The 21,434-nt window shown below is 42.0% G+C and overlaps 2 protein-coding genes across 2 annotated transcripts in view; one reads left to right on the forward strand and one right to left on the reverse strand.

Moving 5' to 3' along the window:
* Positions 1-14,183, forward strand: part of TBCE (tubulin folding cofactor E) — a 74,196-nt gene extending 60,013 nt beyond the window's left edge. The window contains exons 8-17 of the mRNA XM_012459887.2: positions 930-1,006; positions 2,132-2,227; positions 2,772-2,836; positions 2,927-2,991; positions 3,664-3,816; positions 5,906-6,059; positions 7,997-8,062; positions 9,575-9,634; positions 13,568-13,659; positions 13,880-14,183. Of these exons, the coding sequence (XP_012315310.1) occupies positions 930-1,006; positions 2,132-2,227; positions 2,772-2,836; positions 2,927-2,991; positions 3,664-3,816; positions 5,906-6,059; positions 7,997-8,062; positions 9,575-9,634; positions 13,568-13,659; positions 13,880-13,972 (921 nt within the window). The 3' untranslated portion in view covers positions 13,973-14,183. The remainder of the gene's footprint in view (positions 1-929; positions 1,007-2,131; positions 2,228-2,771; positions 2,837-2,926; positions 2,992-3,663; positions 3,817-5,905; positions 6,060-7,996; positions 8,063-9,574; positions 9,635-13,567; positions 13,660-13,879) is intronic.
* The window catches only part of B3GALNT2 (beta-1,3-N-acetylgalactosaminyltransferase 2), a 61,658-nt gene continuing 52,939 nt past the window's right edge, over positions 12,716-21,434 (reverse strand). Inside the window, exons 9-12 of the mRNA XM_021677354.2 lie at positions 20,692-20,817; positions 19,322-19,481; positions 18,380-18,436; positions 12,716-15,525 (exon numbers count right to left, since the gene is read on the reverse strand). Of these exons, the coding sequence (XP_021533029.1) occupies positions 15,391-15,525; positions 18,380-18,436; positions 19,322-19,481; positions 20,692-20,817 (478 nt within the window). The 3' untranslated portion in view covers positions 12,716-15,390. The remainder of the gene's footprint in view (positions 15,526-18,379; positions 18,437-19,321; positions 19,482-20,691; positions 20,818-21,434) is intronic.

Below are 21,434 nucleotides of genomic sequence, written 5' to 3' on the forward strand. Positions count from 1 at the left end.
GATCCGCCTGCCTTGGCCTCCCAAAGTGCTAGGATTACAGGCATGAGCCACTGTGCCCAGCCTCAAGAACTTTTGACTGGAGAGAATCATGGATGTGGAATATTTGTCATAAATATATAATGAAAACTTAAAAAAATGTATCATTAAAAAAATAATAAAAGAAGAAATAATTGTTGAGAAACTTTGTCTGATTAGCATATCCTTTACAAACCCAGATTGGCATTTAGAATTGAGGAAAGGTGTTTAACATCAATTTACCTATTTTGATTAAGCAAATTCTATCAAATAATAATATGTGCAGTTGGCCGGGCACGGTGGCTCACGCCTGTAATCCCAGCACTTTGGGAGGCCGAGGCGGGTGGATCACCTGAGGTCAGGAGTTTGAGAGCAGCCTGGCCAACATGGAGAAACCCTGTCTCTACTAGAAATACAAAAAATTAGCTGGGTGTGGTGGTGGGTGCCTGTAATCCCAGCTACTTGGGAGGCTGAGGCAGGAGAATAGCTTGCACCTGGGAGGCGGAGGTTGGAGTGAGCCGAGGTCACGCCATTGCACTCTAGCCTGGGCAACAAGAGTGAAACTCCATCTCAAAAAAAAAAAAAAGACAAAAAATATGTCATAATATGTGCAGTTAGCATCTCCTGTGCCACCTCGTAGCTGCTTAACCTAAACCATGCATTGACATCTACCTCCAAGGCCTCAAAGTGCCCACAGTATGTGCTCCCACAGCATTAAAATGCACCCTTTACCGTTTTATTTACCATCCCTCCACCACCATTCCAGGCCTGAAATGTAGTCTTACGAACTGTCTACGAGGCACTTTTTTGCTGAAATGGTTAACTGAGCTGAATCCTCCTGGTGGTTCCTGTGAACATCCGGGAAGAAACAACCAGCCGAGGCCACCGGATCCTGAACCTCGTTTCTTTTCCAGGTGCTGCGGTGTGCCGCGGGGTGCCCAGGCCTTGAGGAACTCTACCTTGAGTCTAACCAGATTTTCATTTCCGAAAGGTAACAGGGCTTACTTAAAGGCATCTGTCCCCGTTTAGTCATTATGAATAAATAGATACATGTATTATATCTACCTTAATTTTTAGAAGGATTTGCAAACAAGAATTAGGAAAAATGCTTATTATTCATTGCCTTTGCAAATTAGAATTTCACTAATTGGTTCTAATCAAGGGAAACTCATCAGAATTAAATACTTGTGAAGACATGAGTTATCTTAGTGTTGCATCAATGTGTTAACTTGCTGTTTCTAAATGGAAGTTCTGTAGGATATGCTATAAGGATTAAATAATACATGTTTAATTAGCATCATCTGTTTAAGGTCATTGTACCAAATTCTCTGTAAAAGCTCGTTCTCTTAAATATGTTGCTTCATCTTCCTCTCGTTACTATGTAAAATTAACCTAACTGGGAAAATTTACAATAGATTCTGAATTAAAGGATTCAGCATCTTAAAGATTTTAGTGTACAGAAGGGTTTCATCATGTAGGCAAATACAAGTTTGTTTGTTTTTTTTGAGATGGAATTTTCTCTTGTTGCCCAGGCTGGAGTGTAATAGTGCCATCTTGGCTCACTGCAACTTCCGCCTCCTGTGTTCAAGTGATTCTCCTGCCTCAGCCTCCTGAGTAGCTGGTATTACAGGTGTGCACCACCATACCCAGCTAATTTTTGTATTTTTAGTAGAGACGGGTTTCACCATGTTGGCCAGGCTGGTCTTGAACTCCTGACCTTGTGATCTGCCTGCCTTGGCCTCCCAAAGTTCTAGAATTACAGACGTGAGCCACTGCGCCCAGCCTGCAGGTTTTTTAAATTAAACTTTATTTTGACATAATTGTAGATTCACATGAAGTTTTATAAGAAATAATACACAGAAATCCTCTGTACCCATGACCCAGCTTCCCCTACTGGTGACAAGTTACAAAACTATAATACAGGATTACGGGCTCGGTGTGCCAGTGATGGAGCCGGGAATGTGTGCATCTCCACGGGGACCCCTCAGGGTGCCTTTTACAGTCATATCCTCTTGCCTCTCACTCCCAGCCCTCCAGCACACCAAATGCAGGTAATGCCGTATCTTTGAAAACAAGAGATAAATTCATGGTGAAAAACATTTTATTTTCCATACAGGCCAACAGATGTTCTCCAGACAATCAAGTTATTAGACCTTTCCTCTAATCAATTAATTGATGAAAATCAGCTGTTTCTGATAGCCCACCTGCCCAGGTAATTTACCCCTAAATGCCTGATAACAATAGTGTTCGGTCAATTCTTAGTGAAGGAATATTCGTATGCTCTGTATGCTTTCTCAATAGAAATGTGATCATGATGATGGAATTTCTAAACTGAGTAATTCCCTTTGGGAAATTTTTCATTTGAATTCATTTAGAGAATTTACTTGTGAACCCTGTATAATGTGGACTCTGTCTGTACCAGATAATTTGAAGAATGAATAATTTGACCCTGGTGATAATGCCAGCGGTCTTCATTCACTGAACTCACCAGTAGACCATGTCTCTTTCCTGAAAGCCGTTTAGCACCTGACGAAGGAGTAGGTACTCGAGAACCATTAAGTTTGACTGTAGAATCATTAGAATGTAGTATCAAGAGTTCACTTTGCTTGTCCTAAGTTGGACTTTATGGTTTCTAAGTATTTTACATGGGATTAAAAACCCAGGGTATAGGAAAAAATTTACGACCCTAGTCTGGTTGATACCCTAAAGCATTTTATATTGTTTTTTGTAATCAAATTTTACATCTTAAATTTCAGGTTAGAACAATTAATCCTCTCTGACATTGGAATTTCTTCAATACATTTTCCGGATGCTGGAATTGGTATGTAAGATTAGTAGAGTTCCACCTCACCCCCCGTACTTTAGCTACTTCCTTCACTTCTACTGTGTAACTGAATTCTCCTTTTTATAGGGTGCAAAACATCCATGTTCCCGTCCTTGCAGTACCTTGTAGTAAATGACAATCAGATATCACAAGTAAGAGCTTCTTCAGCGTATGCACTGCACATTATTGCTTCTTTCCACTCTAGTGGTAGAGTTTGTAGGTTCCTTCTACTAAAAAACTAAAAAAAAAAATTTTAAATCAAAGAGAAATGCCAGGCCAGGCGTGGTGGCTCACACCTGTAATCCCAGCACTTTGAGAGGCCGAGGCGGGCGGATCTCAAGGTCAGGAGATCGAGACCATCCTGGCCAACATGGTGAAACCCTGTCTCTACTGAAAATAAAAGTTAGCCAGGTGTGGTGGTGGGCACCTGTAATCCCAGCTACTTGGGAGGCGGAGGCAGGAGAATCGCTTGAACCTGAGAGCAGTGAGCCGAAATTGTCCCACTGCACTCCAGCCTGGTGATAGAGTGAGACTACATCTCAAAAAAAAAAAAAAAAAAAAAAGCCTCCTCTGTGTGAAACTCCTCATATAAAGCCAAAAATACCAAGAAAGAAATTAGTTCACTTCACACTTAAGTGGACTGTCATTTTAAATGGCACACTTAATAAAGTATGTGGGCCTTCTAGAGGGGGCTGCTTGGTGCATGATGAAATTCCCTGCCTCAGATTAGAACTAGCACTTGCTTTCCTGTTGCTGGTTCAAACTTCTGCAAAAGTAGCATGAAACACACTGCTTTTCATTTATTTTCTTTTGCTATGTTTCAGTGGTCCTTTTTCAATGAGCTAGACAAGTTACCAAGCCTGCGGGCTTTGTCCTGCCTAAGAAACCCCCTGACCAAAGACGACAAAGATACGCAGACCACGAGGCAGCTTATTATCGCCAAAATTGGCCAGCTGAAGACCCTGAACAAATGTGAGGTGAGCACTGGCATCACGATCACCTTTTTAAAAAATTATTAATTAATTTATTTATTTATCTATTTTTATTAATTTTTTTTTTGAGACAGTCTTGTTCTGTCATCCAGGCTGGAGTACAGTGGCGTGATTTTGGCTCACTACAACCTCTGCTTCCCGGATTCAAGTGATTCTCGTATCTCAGCCTCCCAAGTAGCTGGGATTACAGGCAGGGGCCAGCATGACCAACTAATGTTTTGTATTTTTAGTAGAGACAGGGTTTTAGCCAGGATGGTCTCAATCTCCTGACCTCATGATCTACCCACCTCGGCCTCCCAAAGTGCTGGGGTTACAGGCATGAGCCATCACACCTGGCCCATGACTAGTTTTTTTAGACAAGAAAATAAATTATTTTAGGCTGGGCGCAGTGGCTCACGCCTGTAACCTCAGCACTTTGGGAGGCTGAGGCAGGCTGATCGCTTGAGTCCAGGAGTTTGAGACCAGCCTGGGCAACCTGGTGAAACACCGTCTCTATAAAAAATACAAAAATTAGCTGCATGGTGGCACAGGTCTGTAGTACCTATAGTCCCAGCTACTTAGAAGGCTGAGGTGGGAGGATCACCTGAGTCTGGGAGGCCAAGGCTGCAGTGAGCCGTGAACATGCCACTGTACTCCAGCCTGGGCAATGGAGTGAGATTGTCTTCATTAAAAAAAAAAAAAATAAGGCCAAGTATGGTGGCTCGCACGTGTAATCCCAGCACTTTGGGAGGTCGAGGCGGGTGGATCACCTGAGGTCAGGAGTTCGAGACCAGCCTGGCCAACATGGTGAAACCCCATGTCTACTAAAAATACAAAAATTAGCTGGGTGTGGTGGCACATGCCTGTAATCCCAACTACTTGGGAGGCCGAGGCAGGAGAATTGCTAGAACCCAGGAGGTGGAAGCTGCAATGAGCCAAGATCACACCACTACACTCCAGCCTGGGCGACACAGCAAGACCCTGTCTCAAAAACAGGAGAATTGCTAGAACCCAGGAGGTGGAGGCTGCAATGAGCCAAGATCACACCACTACACTCCAGCCTGGGCAACACAGCAAGACCCTGTCTCAAAAAAAAAAAAAAGTAAAAAGATTATTTTGTAATATTGTAAAGGGGGTGATAGGTAGCTTTCCTTGGAATCGTAAAAGAACCTTGTGCAGTTTCATAATAATGGTTCTTTTCCAGCTCCTCAGGAGAGAGTCTTCCACTTAGATCAGTGCAGGAAAAACCTGTTGCTCTGCTGCCTGTGGCCTGATTCATTATCGTTTGACGAATACCAGGCACCTTCTTCATTTTCTCAGGGAAAGTAGGCAGAAAGAACACAGGACTACAGAGCTTGTTTCTCCTCTCCTGCTTAGCCACTCTTCTCCATAAAAGTGGGAAGGCCACACCTTGGCCTTGCCAGCACGTTTGTGCATTCACTGGGAGTCAGTCAGCTCCGCCAGGGCAGGCACCTCCAGGCAGACCTCAGGGAGGTGACCCAGGGTACCTGGTGTAGTCCTGAAACTGGCTTATATGCAAGTACTCTCATGAATTAAAGTTTAAAACTGAAATTATTTTTGCTTTTCTGATAAACCCTTGAGTTCTGTCAATGTTAAAAAGAAGGGTGAAAACTAGCTGAGTGTGGTGGCTCACGCCTGTAATCCCAGCACTTTGGGAGGCCAAGGCAGGTGGATCACAAGAAATTGATGCCATCCTGGCCAACATGGTGAACCCCATCTCTACTAAAAATACAAAAATAAGCGGGGCATGGTGGTGCATGCCTGTAATCCCAGCTACTCCAGAGGCTGAGGCAGGAGAATTGCTTGAACCCAGGAGGCAGAGGTTGCAGTGAGCCGAGATCGCGCCACTGCACTCCAGCCTGGCAACAGAGCGAGACTCCTTCTCAAAAAATAAAAAAATAAACAAAATAAACAAAAATTGAAAAAGGGTGAAAAGTATAATTTTGTCTTGTCCCTGTCAATTTGATTATTCTCTGCATGTGCAGTGGAGGAAGGTCAAGGCACAACATGCAAAGGACTTGTTAGAAGCACGCTTTCTCATAGACTTGTTTTTATTTATGTCACATCAACATAGATTCTCCCAGAGGAGAGGTGGGGAGCTGAGCTTGACTACCGAAGAGCTTTTGGAAATGAGTGGAAAAAGGCTGGTGGACATCAGGACCTGGACAAAAACAGACTCAGCGAAGAGTTCCTCGCAGCCCATCCTAGATACCAGTTCCTCTGCCTGAGTGCGTGTGTATGCACTGGTGGATTTCTTTCCTTGGGTATCAAAAGAGGTTCTTAGTGTTGTTTTTGCCCTTCTTCCTTTCGTGGGCTTTTTATACTCATCTAATTGGACTGTAGGCACTTTCCTGGGGCAAGTGCAGCAGGGCAAGAGCAGTATCTTTCAGTAGGAGGAAACTGGTTCTTGAAATGGAGAGATTTGCATTTGGGGAGTGGGAAGCAGTTTTTTATTTTTAAGAGATGGAGTGTTGCTCTGTCACCCAGGCTGGAGCGATCTTGGCTCACTGCAACCCCTGCCTCCTGGGTTCAAGTTACTCTCCTGCTTCAGCCTCCCGAGTAGTAGGGATTTCGGGCGTGCACCACCATGCTCGGCTAATCTTTGTATTTTTAGTAGAGATGGGGTTTCACCATATTGGCCAGGCTGGTCTTGAACTCCTGACCTCAAGTGATCCACCTGCTTCGGCTTCTTAAAGTGCTGGGATTACAGGCATGAGCCACTGCCCCTGGTGGGAAGGTACTCTTTTTTTTTTTTTTTGAGATGGAATCTCACTCTGTTGCCCAGGCTGGAGTGCAGTGGCACTATCTGGGCTCATTGCAAGCTCCGCCTCCTGGGTTCAGGTGATTCTCCTGCCTCAGCCTCTCAAGTAGCTGGGACTACAGGTCCATACCACCATGCCCGGCTAATTTTTGTATTTTTTTTTTTAGTAGAAATGGGGTTTCACCATGCTGGCCAGGCTGGTCTCAAACTCCTGACCTCGTGATCTGCCGACCTTGGCCTCCTGAAGTACTGGGATTACAGGCATGAGCCATGGTGCCCAGCCAACATCTGTATTTTTTAAAGCCCCCCAGGTGTTTGTAGAGAACAGGAAAGTTCGCATGAGTGTAGTTCTTTAGTAAGCTCTCTTGTCCGGAGGGCTCACTGCCTGTTCTACCAAGGTTGGCACTTGGTCTGCACGGTGGTTCCTTAAATCCTCCAGCCTCGTTCTTCAGGCTTTGAAGCTAAGAATTCATGAGTCTTTGTCCATGATGTACTTTCCATTTTGTTTTGACTTCATTATTATTCCACATTTCACTTTTATGTGATTTTCCTTTTTTTATATTTCTTAATGCAAGAAGCTCACTGTATAAACGCTTTAGGCTTGAACAGTATCTTTAAGGATGAAGAGCTGCCTGTGGGAATCACTTTCAAATTACTCCATTAGCTGGCCCAATTTCCTGGCCATGCTTGGTGAATTCTGAATCACTTGGGGGTGAGCAAGGGAAGATCCTGAAGCAGCCAGGCAGGTATTGTTCAGTATTTCACTGCTAATGCTAGAAGACAAAAGCACAGATATGTGAGGGGATTTAGAGAAATTTTGTCGCTGTTTGGCCTAGAGCAGGAAAGACGTACAGCTTTTCGTCCTCTCCTATGGAGGCTGTGGCCCAGGCCGAGGAACTGGGCTGCAGTGTGTTACTGAGTGCCCAGCCTGGCACTGCACGGTCTGGTTGAAACTTGGTGAAGGTGTTTTCTGGATTGCGTCTCAGGTACAGACCAGGTTTCTCTCAGTGCAGAAAGAGAACTGTTTCCAAAGGTGACATTCGGAGAAGACATTTGAAGTTTTTGAACGCAGTCTTCTCTTGCTAGTTTGAGTCAGGACACTGTCAGTCTCTAAGGAACAACGATGTAATACACACGTAAACATGTTGCTTTTCATTTATTGTCTTTTGTTGAATTTCACTGGTCATTAACAATGAGCTAGATGAGTTACAGAGTCTGCAGCTCTGGGTAGATAGAGGATTCTGCCCTTGGAAGTGCTTGTCCATCACTCCTAAAAATCAAGTGGAATAAAGAGAGCTTGATGTGTCCTGGGAAAGGCACAGGCTCTCTGCACATTTACCTATCCTTTTTTTTTCTTATAGTGGCCTTTGGTTTATCACTCATCTCTTTTAATTTCTTAAACAGAATATGGTGCACCTGAAGATGGAGAACTCAAAAGACAACCACTTATGCTCAAAAACCAGCTACTAAGTAAGAATCTCAGATTCCAAATTACTTATTTGTATTCGAGTCCTTAGATGCTGAAACAGACAATGTGTTAGTGTTTCTCTTAAGTGTGTAGTGTGTATCCCTAAGTACCTAAGTAAATGCTTTGAGTTTAAATGCCTTTTTTTTTTTTTTTTTTGGAGAGTATCCTCTGTCGCCAGGCTGGAGTGCAGTGGCGCTATCTCGGCTCATTGCAACCTCCCCCTCCTGGGTTCAAGCGATTTTCCTGCCTCAGCCTCCCAAGTAGCTGGGACTACAGGTGCCCACCACCATGCCCAGCTAATTTTTCTATTTTTAGTAGATACGGGGTTTTACCATGTTGGCCAGCATAGTCTTGATCTCTTGACCTCATGATCTGCCTGCCTCGGCTTCCCAAAGTGCTGGGATTACAGGCATAAGCCACTGTGTCTGGCCAGAAATGAATTCTTTAAAACATATTTAAATTCTTATATTGAACATTTTTGCAACACCTATGGTTTTTTTTTTTTTTTTTTTTTTTACTATTTTGGTTTTTGTGAGACGGAGTCTTGCTCTTGTCGCCTAGGCTGGAGTGCAATGGTGGGATCTCAGCTAACTGCAACCTCTGCCCCCAGGGTGTAAGCCATTATCCTGCCTCAGCCTCTGGAGTAGCTTTACAGGCATCCACCACCATGCTTGGCTAAATTTTTGTATTTTTATTAGAGACGGGGTTTCACCATGGTCTCGAACTCCTGACCTTGTGATCCGCCCGCCTCGGCTTCTGAGAGTGCTGGGATTACAGGTGTGAGCCACTGCACCCAGCCACAACTCCTGTTTTAAACTCATTTAATACTGTAATAAATGTGGGAGGTATTGGAGTTGTGAACCAAATTGTGATTTGTGAATTTGTGACTTGAAAACCTAGCTAAACTGTCAGGAAAGAAGTACTAAGAGGGGAAAGGGAAAGTGTTGGTCCAGCTATTTTTGTTAGCAATTCATGGAGGGTTTTTTTCCTTTGTTTTGAGATGGAGTCCCACGCTGTTGCCCAGGCTGAAGTGCAATGGCAACCTACCACCAGTTCTGGCTTTTTTTTGCTTTTTTTTTTTGAGATGGAGTTTCGCTCTTGTTACCCAGGCTGGAGTGCAATGGCACGATCTTGGCTCACCGCAACCTCCGCCTCCTGGGTTCAAGCAATTCTACTGCCTCAGCCTCCCGAGTAGCTGGGACTACAGGCGTGCGCCACCATGCCCAGCTAATTTTTTTTGTAATTTTAGTAGAGACAGGGTTTCACTATGTTGGCCAGGCTGGTCTTAAACTCTTGACCTTGTGATCTGCCCACCTTAGCCTCCCAAAGTGGTAGGATTACAGGTGTGAGCCACCGCGCCTAGCCTCATGGAAGTATTAATAGAAACAATTGTAAACATTGATTAGACCTGCCAATTTGCACTGAATAGCTCTATCATTTGGCCATATATTAACGTGTGTGGTTACCATGTAATAGTAGATATCAATTAGTCTTTTTCATTGTTTCTCTGAAAGCACTGAAGATAAAATACCCTCATCAACTTGATCAGAAAGTCCTAGAGAAACAACTGCCAGGTAAGAAGAATGAGCCTATCTTTTTCTTCCTTAAACTTCTGAATCATCAGCCTAGGTATGAGTCAGCTAAAATTAAAACCTTTAACTCATGTCTCAAAGTATGGACCTTAGAGCTTACAGGTTTTTATTAGTCTTTTATATTCTAAAATACAATCAGTCATGCTAATATCACTCCCCAATAACCCCAAAAGTTCAGGTCTCCCATAACTTTATCAACTGAAAACAGTTTTGTTAAAATTGGAAGCCCCCTGCATGTAATTACACACACATCTATTTCTCATATATATATATATAAAATAATTTTTTGAGACAGGGCCTCACTCTGTCACCCAGGTTGGAGTGCAGCGGCACCATCTCAGCTCACTGCAACCTCTGCTTCCTAGGCTCAAGCAATTCTCCAGCCTCAGCCTCCTGTAGCTGGGACTACAAGTGCGAGCCACCAACGCTCTGCTAATTTTTGTATTTTGTAGAGACGGAGTTTCGCTGTGTTGCCCAGGCTAGTCTCGAATTCCTGAGTTCAAAGCAATCCGCCTGCCTTGGCCTCCCAAAGTGATGGGATTACAGGCATGAGCCACTGTGCTTGGCCTATAATTGTGTTTTTTTTTTTTAATATCTATGTTTATTTTATTTTTTATTGTATTTTAGGTTTTGGGGTACATGTGAAGAACATGCAAGATTGTTGCATAGGTGCATACGTGGCAGTGTGATTTGCTGCCTTCCTCCCCTTCACCTATATCTGGCATTTCTCCCCATGATATCTCTCCCCAACTCCCTATAATTGTATTTTTAACGAAAGCCTGAGAGCTTGAATGGCATAGCCTTTCAGAAGCATTCCCCAAGCCTGCTGCTGTTTCTAGGGAGACTGTGCACTGGATTTGGGGTCTGCTTATCATCCCTTAAGAGAAGAGGTATGTCCTGGTGAACTGAATTGTTGTGGGAGATTTGTAACTTTGCTTACATTCTACTTACCTCCTGCTCCTGACTGATCAGGAGTCCCTGCAAAAAAAACAATTCACAAATGCTCTTTTAATGGACACCCTGAAATGGTTTTCTTTGAGAAAACTACTCTAAAACTTAAAAAAAAATTGTGATACTGGAACTGAATTACTTTTGTTTGGAAAATAAATACGCTTGTGTCAACAAATTAGATCAACATAACTTACCTTAAATTTTCCCCCTCAAAAGAAAAATTATAGTCTATTTTTGAGTATGCCATGATACTGTGAATTCTCAAGATTAAACTTGATTCGTAGTTAAATGCTAAAATATAAACGGTAAATTTAGAGCAGCGAGGATTTAAATAAATGAAATACATACACATCAGCCTAAACGACTCCGGTACACTGGGTTTCTTTGTTTGCCCATCAGTGCAGTAAATTCACATTGATTTTTAAATTAGTTTCTGTCAGATCAAGCTGATCATGGTATTGCTTACAGAAGGCCTTAGATTAGAATCAGTGATGTCTCTCTAAATTATTCTGTTTTCAAATTTGAATACTGCCAATAAAGGCGCCCGTGGAGACAGACTAGTCAAAGAGAGCCGGGACTGGTAGTTTGAGCCACTGTAATCCGGCCTGGGTGACAGAGTGAGACCCTGTCTCAAAAAAAAGAAAATACTGCAGTATCAGTTTTTTACTCCATTAGATGAGCAAAAATTAAAGAAAATAATAACTGGCATGAAAAAGCAGTATACCCTTTTTGTAAAGTCATGTAGAAATTACTATAAAAAATTAAAAATACACATATGCTCCGACCAAGCATTCTCTCTTGCAGCATTTGTAATGGTAAAGATAGTAGGACTCTAAATGCTTGCCGGTGGGGGAATGGTGAATAAACTCTGGTAGAACCACACAGCACACAAGGCACTGTCACACATCACTGAGGAGAATGAAGGGGGTCTAGAGCTGTGCCGTCCAGGGTGGTTGCAATAACCACGTGGTTATTTAAATTCATTAAGATAAAATAAAAAATTCAATTCTTCAGTCATACTGGCCACATTTCAGGTGCTCAGTACATGTGGCTGCCATATTGGGCAGTGTATGTCTAGAGAACATGGCATGAAAAGCTATACCATCATGTAATAAAGAAATACAAATGTAGTAGGTCAATATATTATAAAATCTATATATCTTTTTTTCTTGAGACCGAGTCTCATTCTGTTGCCCAGGCTGGAGTGCAGTGGTATGATCTCGGTATACTGCAACCTTTGCCTTCTGGGTTCAAGCAACTCTTCCTGCCTCAGCCTCCCAAGCAGCTGGGATTACAGGTGCCTGGCTAATTTTTTAATTTTTAGTGGAGACAGGGTTTCACCATGTTGGCCAGGCTGGTCTCAAACTCCTGACCTCGGATGATCCACCTGCCTCGGTGTCCCAAAGTGCTGGGATTACAAGCGTGAGCCACTGTGCCTGGCTTAAAACCTATACCATCCATATAAACAGAGAGAAAAGAAGGCCTAGAGGTATACCTCTCAAATTTTTAACAGTGGTCATAAGCAGGTGAAAAGAAATAATTAGCTATCTCCATATTTTCTGAATGTTACTTAACTATATTAAACATGGTAATGCTATTTATTACATATAAATTACCACTGTCTTCCATAGAACTAGTGTGAGTAGGCAGGTTTTTTTTTTTTTTGAAATAGGGTCTCGCTTTGCTACCCAGGCTGGTGTACAGTGGTGTGATCATGGCTCACTGCAGCCTTGACATCCTGGGCTCAAGTGATCCTCCCAGGTAGCTGGGACTAGAGGCATACATCACTATGCCTGGCTAATGTAGTTTTTGTAGAGATGCGGTGTCCTTGTGTTACTCAGGCTGGACTCGAATTCCTAGGCTTTGATCTCTCTGCCTCCCAAAGTGCTGGGATTATAGCGTGAGCAGGCCAGGCAGATTTCTTAGAATTGCTTTATGACCAAACTCTGTTTCTGGCATGAAATGGCATGTTAGGAGTATGCTATTTCCCACTGGTGTGCAGTGGTTAACCCTTCTCTAACCATCATCCAGACAATGAAAGCCAGTCCATCTAAATCTTTTGAAAAGACTACACTATCACATATTCACACAGGAAAGAGCAAATTTGGTTAATTAAAATTATAAATTCTATGAACTATATTCATTACATACAAAAAGGCCAGTTTTTATTCTAAAATAAAGATAATATTTATTATCACAAGTTGCATAAAAACACACAGCTTTTACAAAAATGATTTCTGATTGATAGAAAAATATGTTTGAATACATTGTGATATTTGTAGGAACACCACACTATTGCTGTATCTCCAGCTAAAGCTTCAAGGAAACTGTATTTCTCATAATCAAAATATCCACTATTTACCACAACCCATCTTTGGAAAGAAGTTCATAGTGTATTCTGAACAAAACAAAGCGTTTACTCTGAAGTTACATTCCCATGTATGTTTAACACAGTTACAAATTACGTAAGGACAGAATGGCCCCGCTGAAAGGGACCTTGTAGGTCATTTAGTTGGCACCTTCATTTTACAGAGGGGGAACTCAGGCCAGAGAGGTTGGGAGATGTCCTCAGGACACCTGAGTACCATTCCAGTGTTTGCTCAGTCATTCATAAGGAAGTCATCACAAAGGTTCAAAAAGAAAACTTACTGATTTCACTCCCATTATTCTGTGCTGAGTATCATGTCTGGTTTATTCAGATTAAGAAAGAAATTCTCTACTGAAATGTATGAAATGCACTGTCAAAGGGCACTTAGGGCCGTTGGCTCCATTTCCCACAGTTCCCCAAATGAACAGGTGGTAGAAAGACTCAGGCTTTCCCCTAATTACTGACTTGGGTAAACTGACACTGAAAAATGACAGATACAGCTATCATTGCAGTGACTCTGTGGTCTCATCACATGAGCTAGTTTACAGGTAACTGTCGTCTGAGAGAACTAACGGACTGTTCTCGTCTTTTGATAGGCTCCATGACAATTCAAAAGGTGAAGGGATTGCTGTCACGTCTTCTCAAAGTTCCGGTATCAGACCTTCTGTTGTCCTATGAAAGTCCCGAGGTAAGTTGCTCAGCAAAATACAAAGTCAAGCTTAATCCCCATACTATGACATTAAACTGTCTCCAGATAGCAACAGTTTGATTCTAAATGGAGGCCACAGATCTGTTTGGTATTAAGGGTAAGCTACTGCCTGAGGATGGGGTGGTGGGGAGAGTATGTATAACATACGTTATCGGATCTGTCTTAATCACATCCTTTCCGACCTTTGTTCTAATTTTAGAAGCCGGGCAGAGAAATTGAGCTGGAAAATGACCTAAAGTCATTACAGTTTTATTCTGTGGAAAATGGAGATTGTCTGTTAGTGCGATGGTAACCAACTAATAAAATTTAGAGACTGCACTGCTTATGTCTGGGGTTCACCAGAAATAAATGATTCACTGGAACAATTCTGTCAAAAAAAAAGGTGGGTTACTACTTGCCCTAAGTATAACAAGGGCTGTATTTTAACAATGGATGTATTTTTTGTTGGGAAGCGACCATTTCTAGGCTAATACATAATAGCTATAATAAAGGCTTTGAACCTACTAATGATTTTCTGATCTTATTTCATATTTATTTTTATAGTTCATCACTGCATTTCATTATAAGATTTAAATATTAAATAGAAACTAGCTACCTAATAAAATCTGAACACAGTTAATGTCTGTCATAAGACTAGTTTTAATGGAATTCTCTATTGATACTACTATTTTAAAGGGTTGCTAAAATGATTTGGTTGGTCATTTTGGGAAATGTCCCTTAAACTTAGGGAGACACATCCTCTATGTAATGTATGACACATATGCTATTATCTCTCTTCTCAGGTGCACTATTTTTTTAAGAGTACTTAATCACATGCTTTTCCCTATAGTTATACCTAAGCTGAGTGTATCTTCTTCTGTAGAAGATTACCAGAGGATTGAAATGTTACTCATGTTAGGTAAACATTAGGCAATGATAGGAGGAAAGCAAAATTCTTTCAAAATGTCAACAATTTAGAAATATCCTTCCTGATGGCACTAAAACCCTGAGAGGTATTTTGCTTTTATTCATACCCACAAAAATTGAGCATGTAAAAAATATGAGTACTAAACTCTGACCTTCAGGATTTATGTTAGATGGCAGAAAGAAAATTTGGTTACTAGTCTACCATATGAATGAACTTCTTTAAAAGCAAGGTTCAGAGCTGAGAATCATATTGGTTCCTTTTCAAGTTCAAGTTGCTCACTTCAGTGATCCACAAAATTTGACATTTCCAGAAACCCCAAACTTTGGTATAAGTGACCATTGCTCAAATATTTGATTATATGATCATACAGCATTCCTGTGAGTTCTTTTTGTCTAATTATCCTAATTCAGCTCTACAGAACTATCCTAAAATCCAGGTTGAAATTCAAACTCAGTTACTACTCCAGATTTCTGAACTAGGCCAAGTTTTAACCAAAAATTATAGGTAATGATAAATGACTAGTCACGATGCATCAGGATTTAGAAATATTTTTTCTTTTCTTTTATAAAATAATTTGGTATTTTTCTGATAATCTTCCCATATATGAATAAAAACTTTTTTTATGCTACAGTACCAGTTGATTTTTAAGAAGGAAATTTGTGCAAACATTAAGAAACACCGCACTGGTTCTGGGTAAAAGTACCGGTCTAGAACTCTCCTGAAAGACAGTACAGTCTACTGCTAAACCCTGGGCCTCCTCACACTTGCAATCAGATTATCATTTGCCTGCCCTGATTTGCCTGTTATCTTGTTTCACATCGACAAGGATCACCGCACATTTCCTTTAGTTTCCACAGTTCTGTCAGTTCCTGCGGAGAATACTGAGGAGACGACAGCATTCCTGTCTCACAAGTCTTCTCACACAGCCACAGGCTGTCCTGTTGAAAAACCAAACAGAAGCTGATCTGAGAGCTGTGAAATTGTTTGAAGAGCCTAAGAAAGTATGCATATAGATAGCTTTTATGTATTCTAATGATGCTGACATTATTTCAAGGATAACTCCATGTGTGGACCAACTGGTGAGGTTTGGGGGTGGCAGCTCCTGATTTGGGAAAGCACCAGGCCCCACAGTCCTGTGGCTGTGGCATACAGAAGCAAGGCGCTGTGTGGATTAAGAGTCATCAAATGCAATTCTGTGATGAAAGATTTTAGAAACCACAAGTGAGTTTCATGTTTGCAGTTAAAGGTGGTTCTATGGCAGAATTAGTAACATCTGTTAATCTGATGGAACGCTTACAGTAATGTGGAGACTGTACCCAAGTGCTTTGTAAATGTTTCAATTCTCACAATAATGCTGTAAGGTAGGAATTATATCCCTCTTACAACTGAGAAAGAGTTAAATCACTTGTTCAAGGTCACAGGGCTGCTAAATGAAGAGGAGGAATTAAAAGACTCCCTAGCTCAAGTTCTTAACCACTAGACTATTTCCTAGCACATAAATTGGCTTCTGTTTCCAGCAACAGAGCAGAACACACAGAAACTCATTCAGTTAGACAACACAAAAATGCTGGATAAAGTTAAAAACCTTTATAAAGCATGGCTGAACTCCTCAGTGAAAGAACACATGGTAGGAGCAAGTGGAGTCAGCATGTGCCTTGAAGGTATCTGCTGATCCCTGGGTTTTTGAAAGGCTAAGCCCAGGGACAGGAGACTAAGTGGAGACTGACAGAGCTGGGATCCCTGAGGGCCACAGCCTCAGGGAGTTTATAAGAAAATAAACTCAGCTTGTCTGTTTCAGTCTTGTCCCTCAGTGGGATGGAAAGGGGTCTCTCTCCCCTGAGCGTCTAACTACAGCTTGCACTTAGGTGGGTCTGGGGCTGGTAGACAGTCTGTGCAGGCCCAACAGTTCTAAACCGTAAATCTGAAGTATTCATAGATAGCAGTACTTGCAGGTGCATGGCAGAAAAAAATGTAAATCCTCTTTGTAAGAATGCATTTTAGGCCAGGCATGGTAGCTCATGCCTGCAATCCCAGCACTTTGGGAGGCCGAGGTGGGCGGATCAGCTGAGGTCAGGAGTTCGAGACCAGCCTGGCCAACACGGCGACACTCTGTCTCTACTAAAAATAGAAATAGGCCAGGCACAGTGACTCATGCCTGTAATCCCAGCACTTCGGGAGGCTGAGGTAGGCAGAACACAAGGTCAAGAGATTGAGACTAGCCTGGCCAACATGGTGAAACCCATCTCTACTAAAAATACAAAAATCAGCTGGGCGTGGTGGCACACACCTATAGTCCCAGCTACTCAGGTGGGACTGGACACTGCCTTAGAAGGCAGGAGAATCGCTTGAACCGGGGAGGCAGAGGTTGCAGTGAGCTGAGACGGCCACTGTACTCTAGCCTGGGTGACAGAGCAAGATTCTGTCTCAAAAAAAAAAAAAAAAAAAAAAAAATGCATTTTAAATATAGGATTCAGTTTCCAAAGACATGACACGGTCACCAAAAAAAACCAAACTGCAGAATCAGACCCAGCAAAGACTACAGATCCCACTATTACCAGATACAGAAAAGAATTCTATTCGAAGATGAGACTGAAAGTAACAACAAAGGAATCAGATTATCAAAATGGACCATGTAGAGGTAGGTTTCTTTCTTGTCCTGGACTGAGAGCTGCTCTGGGGTCCCCGCCTTATGCAGAGCCCTTAACTGACAGACACTGCATGTGCCTTCTGTCCCCTGCACCTTCGGTGGCCAAAGTGGAAGCTGCAAGCATCCAGAACTCAACAGAAATCTCTGAAGCAAAAGCCACCTTTGTGCTTGCTTTCTTCCCAGGGCTCTGAGTTTCCGTTTTGGTCTCTGCAGATTCATTTTTTTTTTTTTCTGGTTCAGCAATATTATGTTTTAAATGATGTCTTATATTTCATGCAGTGTCTTATTTTTATCGGTCAGAAGGGTTGAAGGATGCTTAGATTGCCACGCTCGTGGATTCTGTCATTAAGTTTTAAAGCTGCAAATAATTTCTGATTGCATCTATGGAAACTGAATTCTTTGTAGGTAGGGAAACTTTCATTCCTCCTTTTGCTTTAAACTCAGAAAAATACTGGATGAGGAATAACCTAGGTGGATTATTGTGAATTAAAGTAACAGCATCAACTTATGGTAGAAGATCCTCATTCTTTCTGTCCATGGTGTGATATACATTACAGGCTGAATTCCAAATCCAAAAATCTCAAATCTAAAATCCTCCAAAATCCAAAACTTTCTTTTTGAGACAGGGTCCCTCTCACTCTGTTGCCCAAGTGGGAGTGCAGTGGTGCAGTCACTGCTCACTGCAGCCTTGACCTCCCAGGCTTGAGTGATCCTCCTACCTCAGCCTCCTGAGTAGCTGGGACCACAGGCAGGCACTGCCATGCCCAGCTAATTTTTTGTACTTTTTGTAGAGATGGGGGTTTCGTCATGTTGGCCAGGTTGGTCTTCAACTCCTGGGCTCAAGTGACATGCCCACCTTGGCCTCTCAAAGTGTTGGGATTACAAGTGTGTGCCACTGTGCCCAGCCCAAAACTTTTTGAGAGCTAGCAACACACTCAAAGGAAATGCTCACTGAAGCATTTCAGATTTTCAGATTTGGGATGTGGAACTTGAAAGTATAATGCAATTATTCTAAAATCCAAAAAAATTCTGAAATCCTAAATACTTCTGGTCCCAAGCATTTTGAATAAGGGACACTCAACCTGTATACAGAAATCTCACCTCCTCAACTCTTAAGAATCCCAAGGCCACTCCCAAAGACTTACCTGGTATCTTTTAGGTCCTATGGCTGCCATCCAGATGCCCATGCTTACATCTTCACCCTATATACATGGCCCACAAAGTTTAAATGTAAAAGTTTTAAATGCCATTTTATTTGTAAAGACAAAACCATGCCCACTCCCATCATATACCACCTTTCTACTTTTTTGCTCTGTTATTATTCTAATATGAAATAGCAAAAGTAGATTTACACAAAGTCAAAGCTAGTGGCCTTTAGTATGAAGCACCCCCACAAGGTAATGATATGAAACCGCGAGTAGATCGCCCATCTTTCTCATGTACCTTAAGCCTCCAGGAAGCACTTTGGGTTCCTCCTTAGGAATAAAAATCTTTCTATTCATCCAGGGACTATACTTTTTTTTGAGACAGCGTCTCCGTCAGCCAGGGTGGTGTGTAGTGGTTTGATCTCGGCTCACTGCAACCTCTGCCTACCCGGGTTCATGTGATTCTCCTGTCTCAGCCTCCCAAGTAGCTGGGAATACAGGTGTGCACCATTATGCTAATTTTTTGTATTTTTAGTAGAGATGGGGTTTGCCATGTCGGCCAGGCTGGTTTCGAATTCCTAACCTCAAGTGATCCACCTGCCTTAGCCTCCCAAAATGCTAGGATTACAGGTGTGAGCCATGTGCCCAGTCTCCAGGGACTATACTAGTAAATACTGGCTGAAAACATAGTAAGTAGGCTCAAAAAAGATTAAGGAATAGAATTTAAAGCCAAGATTTGAGGGACATAGGGTTGCATCCTTAACCTTTGAGAGGTGATTCCTTAATTTTTTTTAATTTTTTTATTATAGAGATGGAGTATTGCTATGTTACCCAGGCTGCTCTTGAATTCCTGGGCTCAAGTGATCTGCCCACCTTAGCCTTCCAAAAATGCAGCGATTACAGGCAAGAGCCACCATGCCCAGCTAAGAAATTCTTAATTACCTGATAGGTCTTTAACCTCCCCGAGTTGCTTGCCAGCCACTTGACGATGTCCTTGGAGATCACATACCCTGACCCACATGCAAAAGCAGGGTAAGCGGGGCTGGGATACTCCAACTCCTGCCACTTGCCAGTTCGGTCAACTGCCCAATTCAGTCTGAAACTGAGATGGAAAATAATGTGGCCTCTTGTGTTGGTCTGACACATATCCTGCCACTATTACACTTGACTCCTTTATCATCACTACAAAGGAATAAGCTTGTAGAAGCGAGGAAAGAAAATAGCTAGAGTGCTTGCTTTGCAGTGGTGTGATCTTGGCTCACTACAACCTCCGCCTCCTGCGTTCAAGCAATTTTTCTGCCTCAGCCTCCCAAGTAGCTGGGATTACAGGAACCTGCCATCATGCCCAGCTAATTTTTTGTATTTTTAGTAGAGACAGGGTTTCACCACGTTAGCCAGGCTGGTCTTGAACTCCTGACTTCAGCTGATCCACCCACCTCGACCTCCCAAAGTGCTGGGATTACAGGCATAAGCCATTGAGCCTCACCAGAATTTTTTTTAAAATCTCTACCTCATACCAAGAAAAAAAAATTTTTTTAATCTAAGGAAAGGAATTATTTGTCCAGTCGTGTTGTAGATAAAAGATTGGTATGTTAAATTTTCTCAGAGTTGCATTTGTAGAGTTTCTGAATGAGAAGTACTAGAAGATCACCCTGTGTTTTAGTATATATGAAAACAAAAAAAGTCAATCACTAATCCATATTATACTCCTGAGGAAGCAAAGAAAATGGTTTCAGAGATGTGTCACAAACTTATTCTAACAAAATACACAGTAGCTTCTCGTGTGAATACCATTTATTTCTTTGGCATGAGAATAAAAGCCACATTGTTTTCCCTCCATTACTACATTAGCCTGAGGCTTTTCATTTAAAAAATATTTTCCTCTCATTGTACAGTAACAAAAAATTTATTATTATTTTTAAGACAGGGTCTTCCTCTGTTGCCCAGGCTGGAGTGCAGTTGCACAATCATGGTTCACCTGTCTCAGCCTCCCAAGTAGCTAGGGGCTACAGGCTCATGCCATCTTTTTTATTTTTTGTAGGGACAAGGTCTTGCAATGTTGCTCAGGCTAGTTTTGAACTCAAGGCCTCAAGGGATCCTCCCACCTCAGCTTTCCCAAAACTCTGGGATTACAGATGTGAGCCAGAATGACTGACCTAGAGTAATGAAATATACATTAACCCAGGAGTCTAGTAAGAAATTGTATATCTCAACCACATTTTTGAAAAAATAATTAACCTAAAATCTTATCCTTAATTAATTACATTTGATCAAGTACATGAATGCCAATGGGCTGAGAATGGTTAACTTACTTTCCCCACCAAAAATTAGGCCCATCCAGATTCTTTTGGGCAATCCTATTAAATACAGCTTCGAGGTCTATGTAACAGTCGTCATCTGTCTTCAGCAACAAATTGAAGCTGGTTGTTTCCACAGTCCTGTTGACACAAAAGGGATATGAAAGTCAGTACAGCCAAACAAAGCAACACCAAAGCAGTGGCATCACTGACGCTTTCATTCAAAACTATCTGTTATTATCTGTATTTGTTATTCATCAAATGTTGATAACATCTGCTCTAACAAAATTTTGCTGTTATCAACTAAGGCCATCACTTGGTATTTACTAAGTGGTGTAACACAGAGAAGTACTAAGCTGATTTTAACAGGTAAAGGAAAAGCATGAAGGAAAATATCTGGCTTAAGTGGAATATATGTTCAACAAATGCTTCTTAGGCATCATTCAAGTCCTGCTGCCAAATCTATTAAATGTCTGAACGCTTCTCCATGTGTTTTTTTTTTTTGAGATGGAGTTTCGCTTTTGTTGTCCAGGCTGGAGTGCAGTGGTGCAACTGGCTCCCTGCAACCTCTGCCTCCTGGGTTCAAATGATTCTCCTGCCTCAGCCTCCCGAGTAGCTGGGACTACAGGCACCTGCCACCACAACCAGCTAATTTTTTTGTATTTTTAATAGAGACGGGGTTTCACCATGTTGGCCAGGCTGGTCTTGAACTCTCAGGTGATCTGCCTGCCTCAGCCTCCCAAAGTGCTAGGATTACA

This window comes from Aotus nancymaae, unplaced genomic scaffold, assembly GCF_030222135.1.
Source record: "Aotus nancymaae isolate 86718 unplaced genomic scaffold, 86718_ANA_hifiasm-v0.15.2.pri h1tg000032l_0, whole genome shotgun sequence".
Classification (NCBI taxonomy): Eukaryota; Metazoa; Chordata; class Mammalia; order Primates; family Aotidae; genus Aotus; species Aotus nancymaae.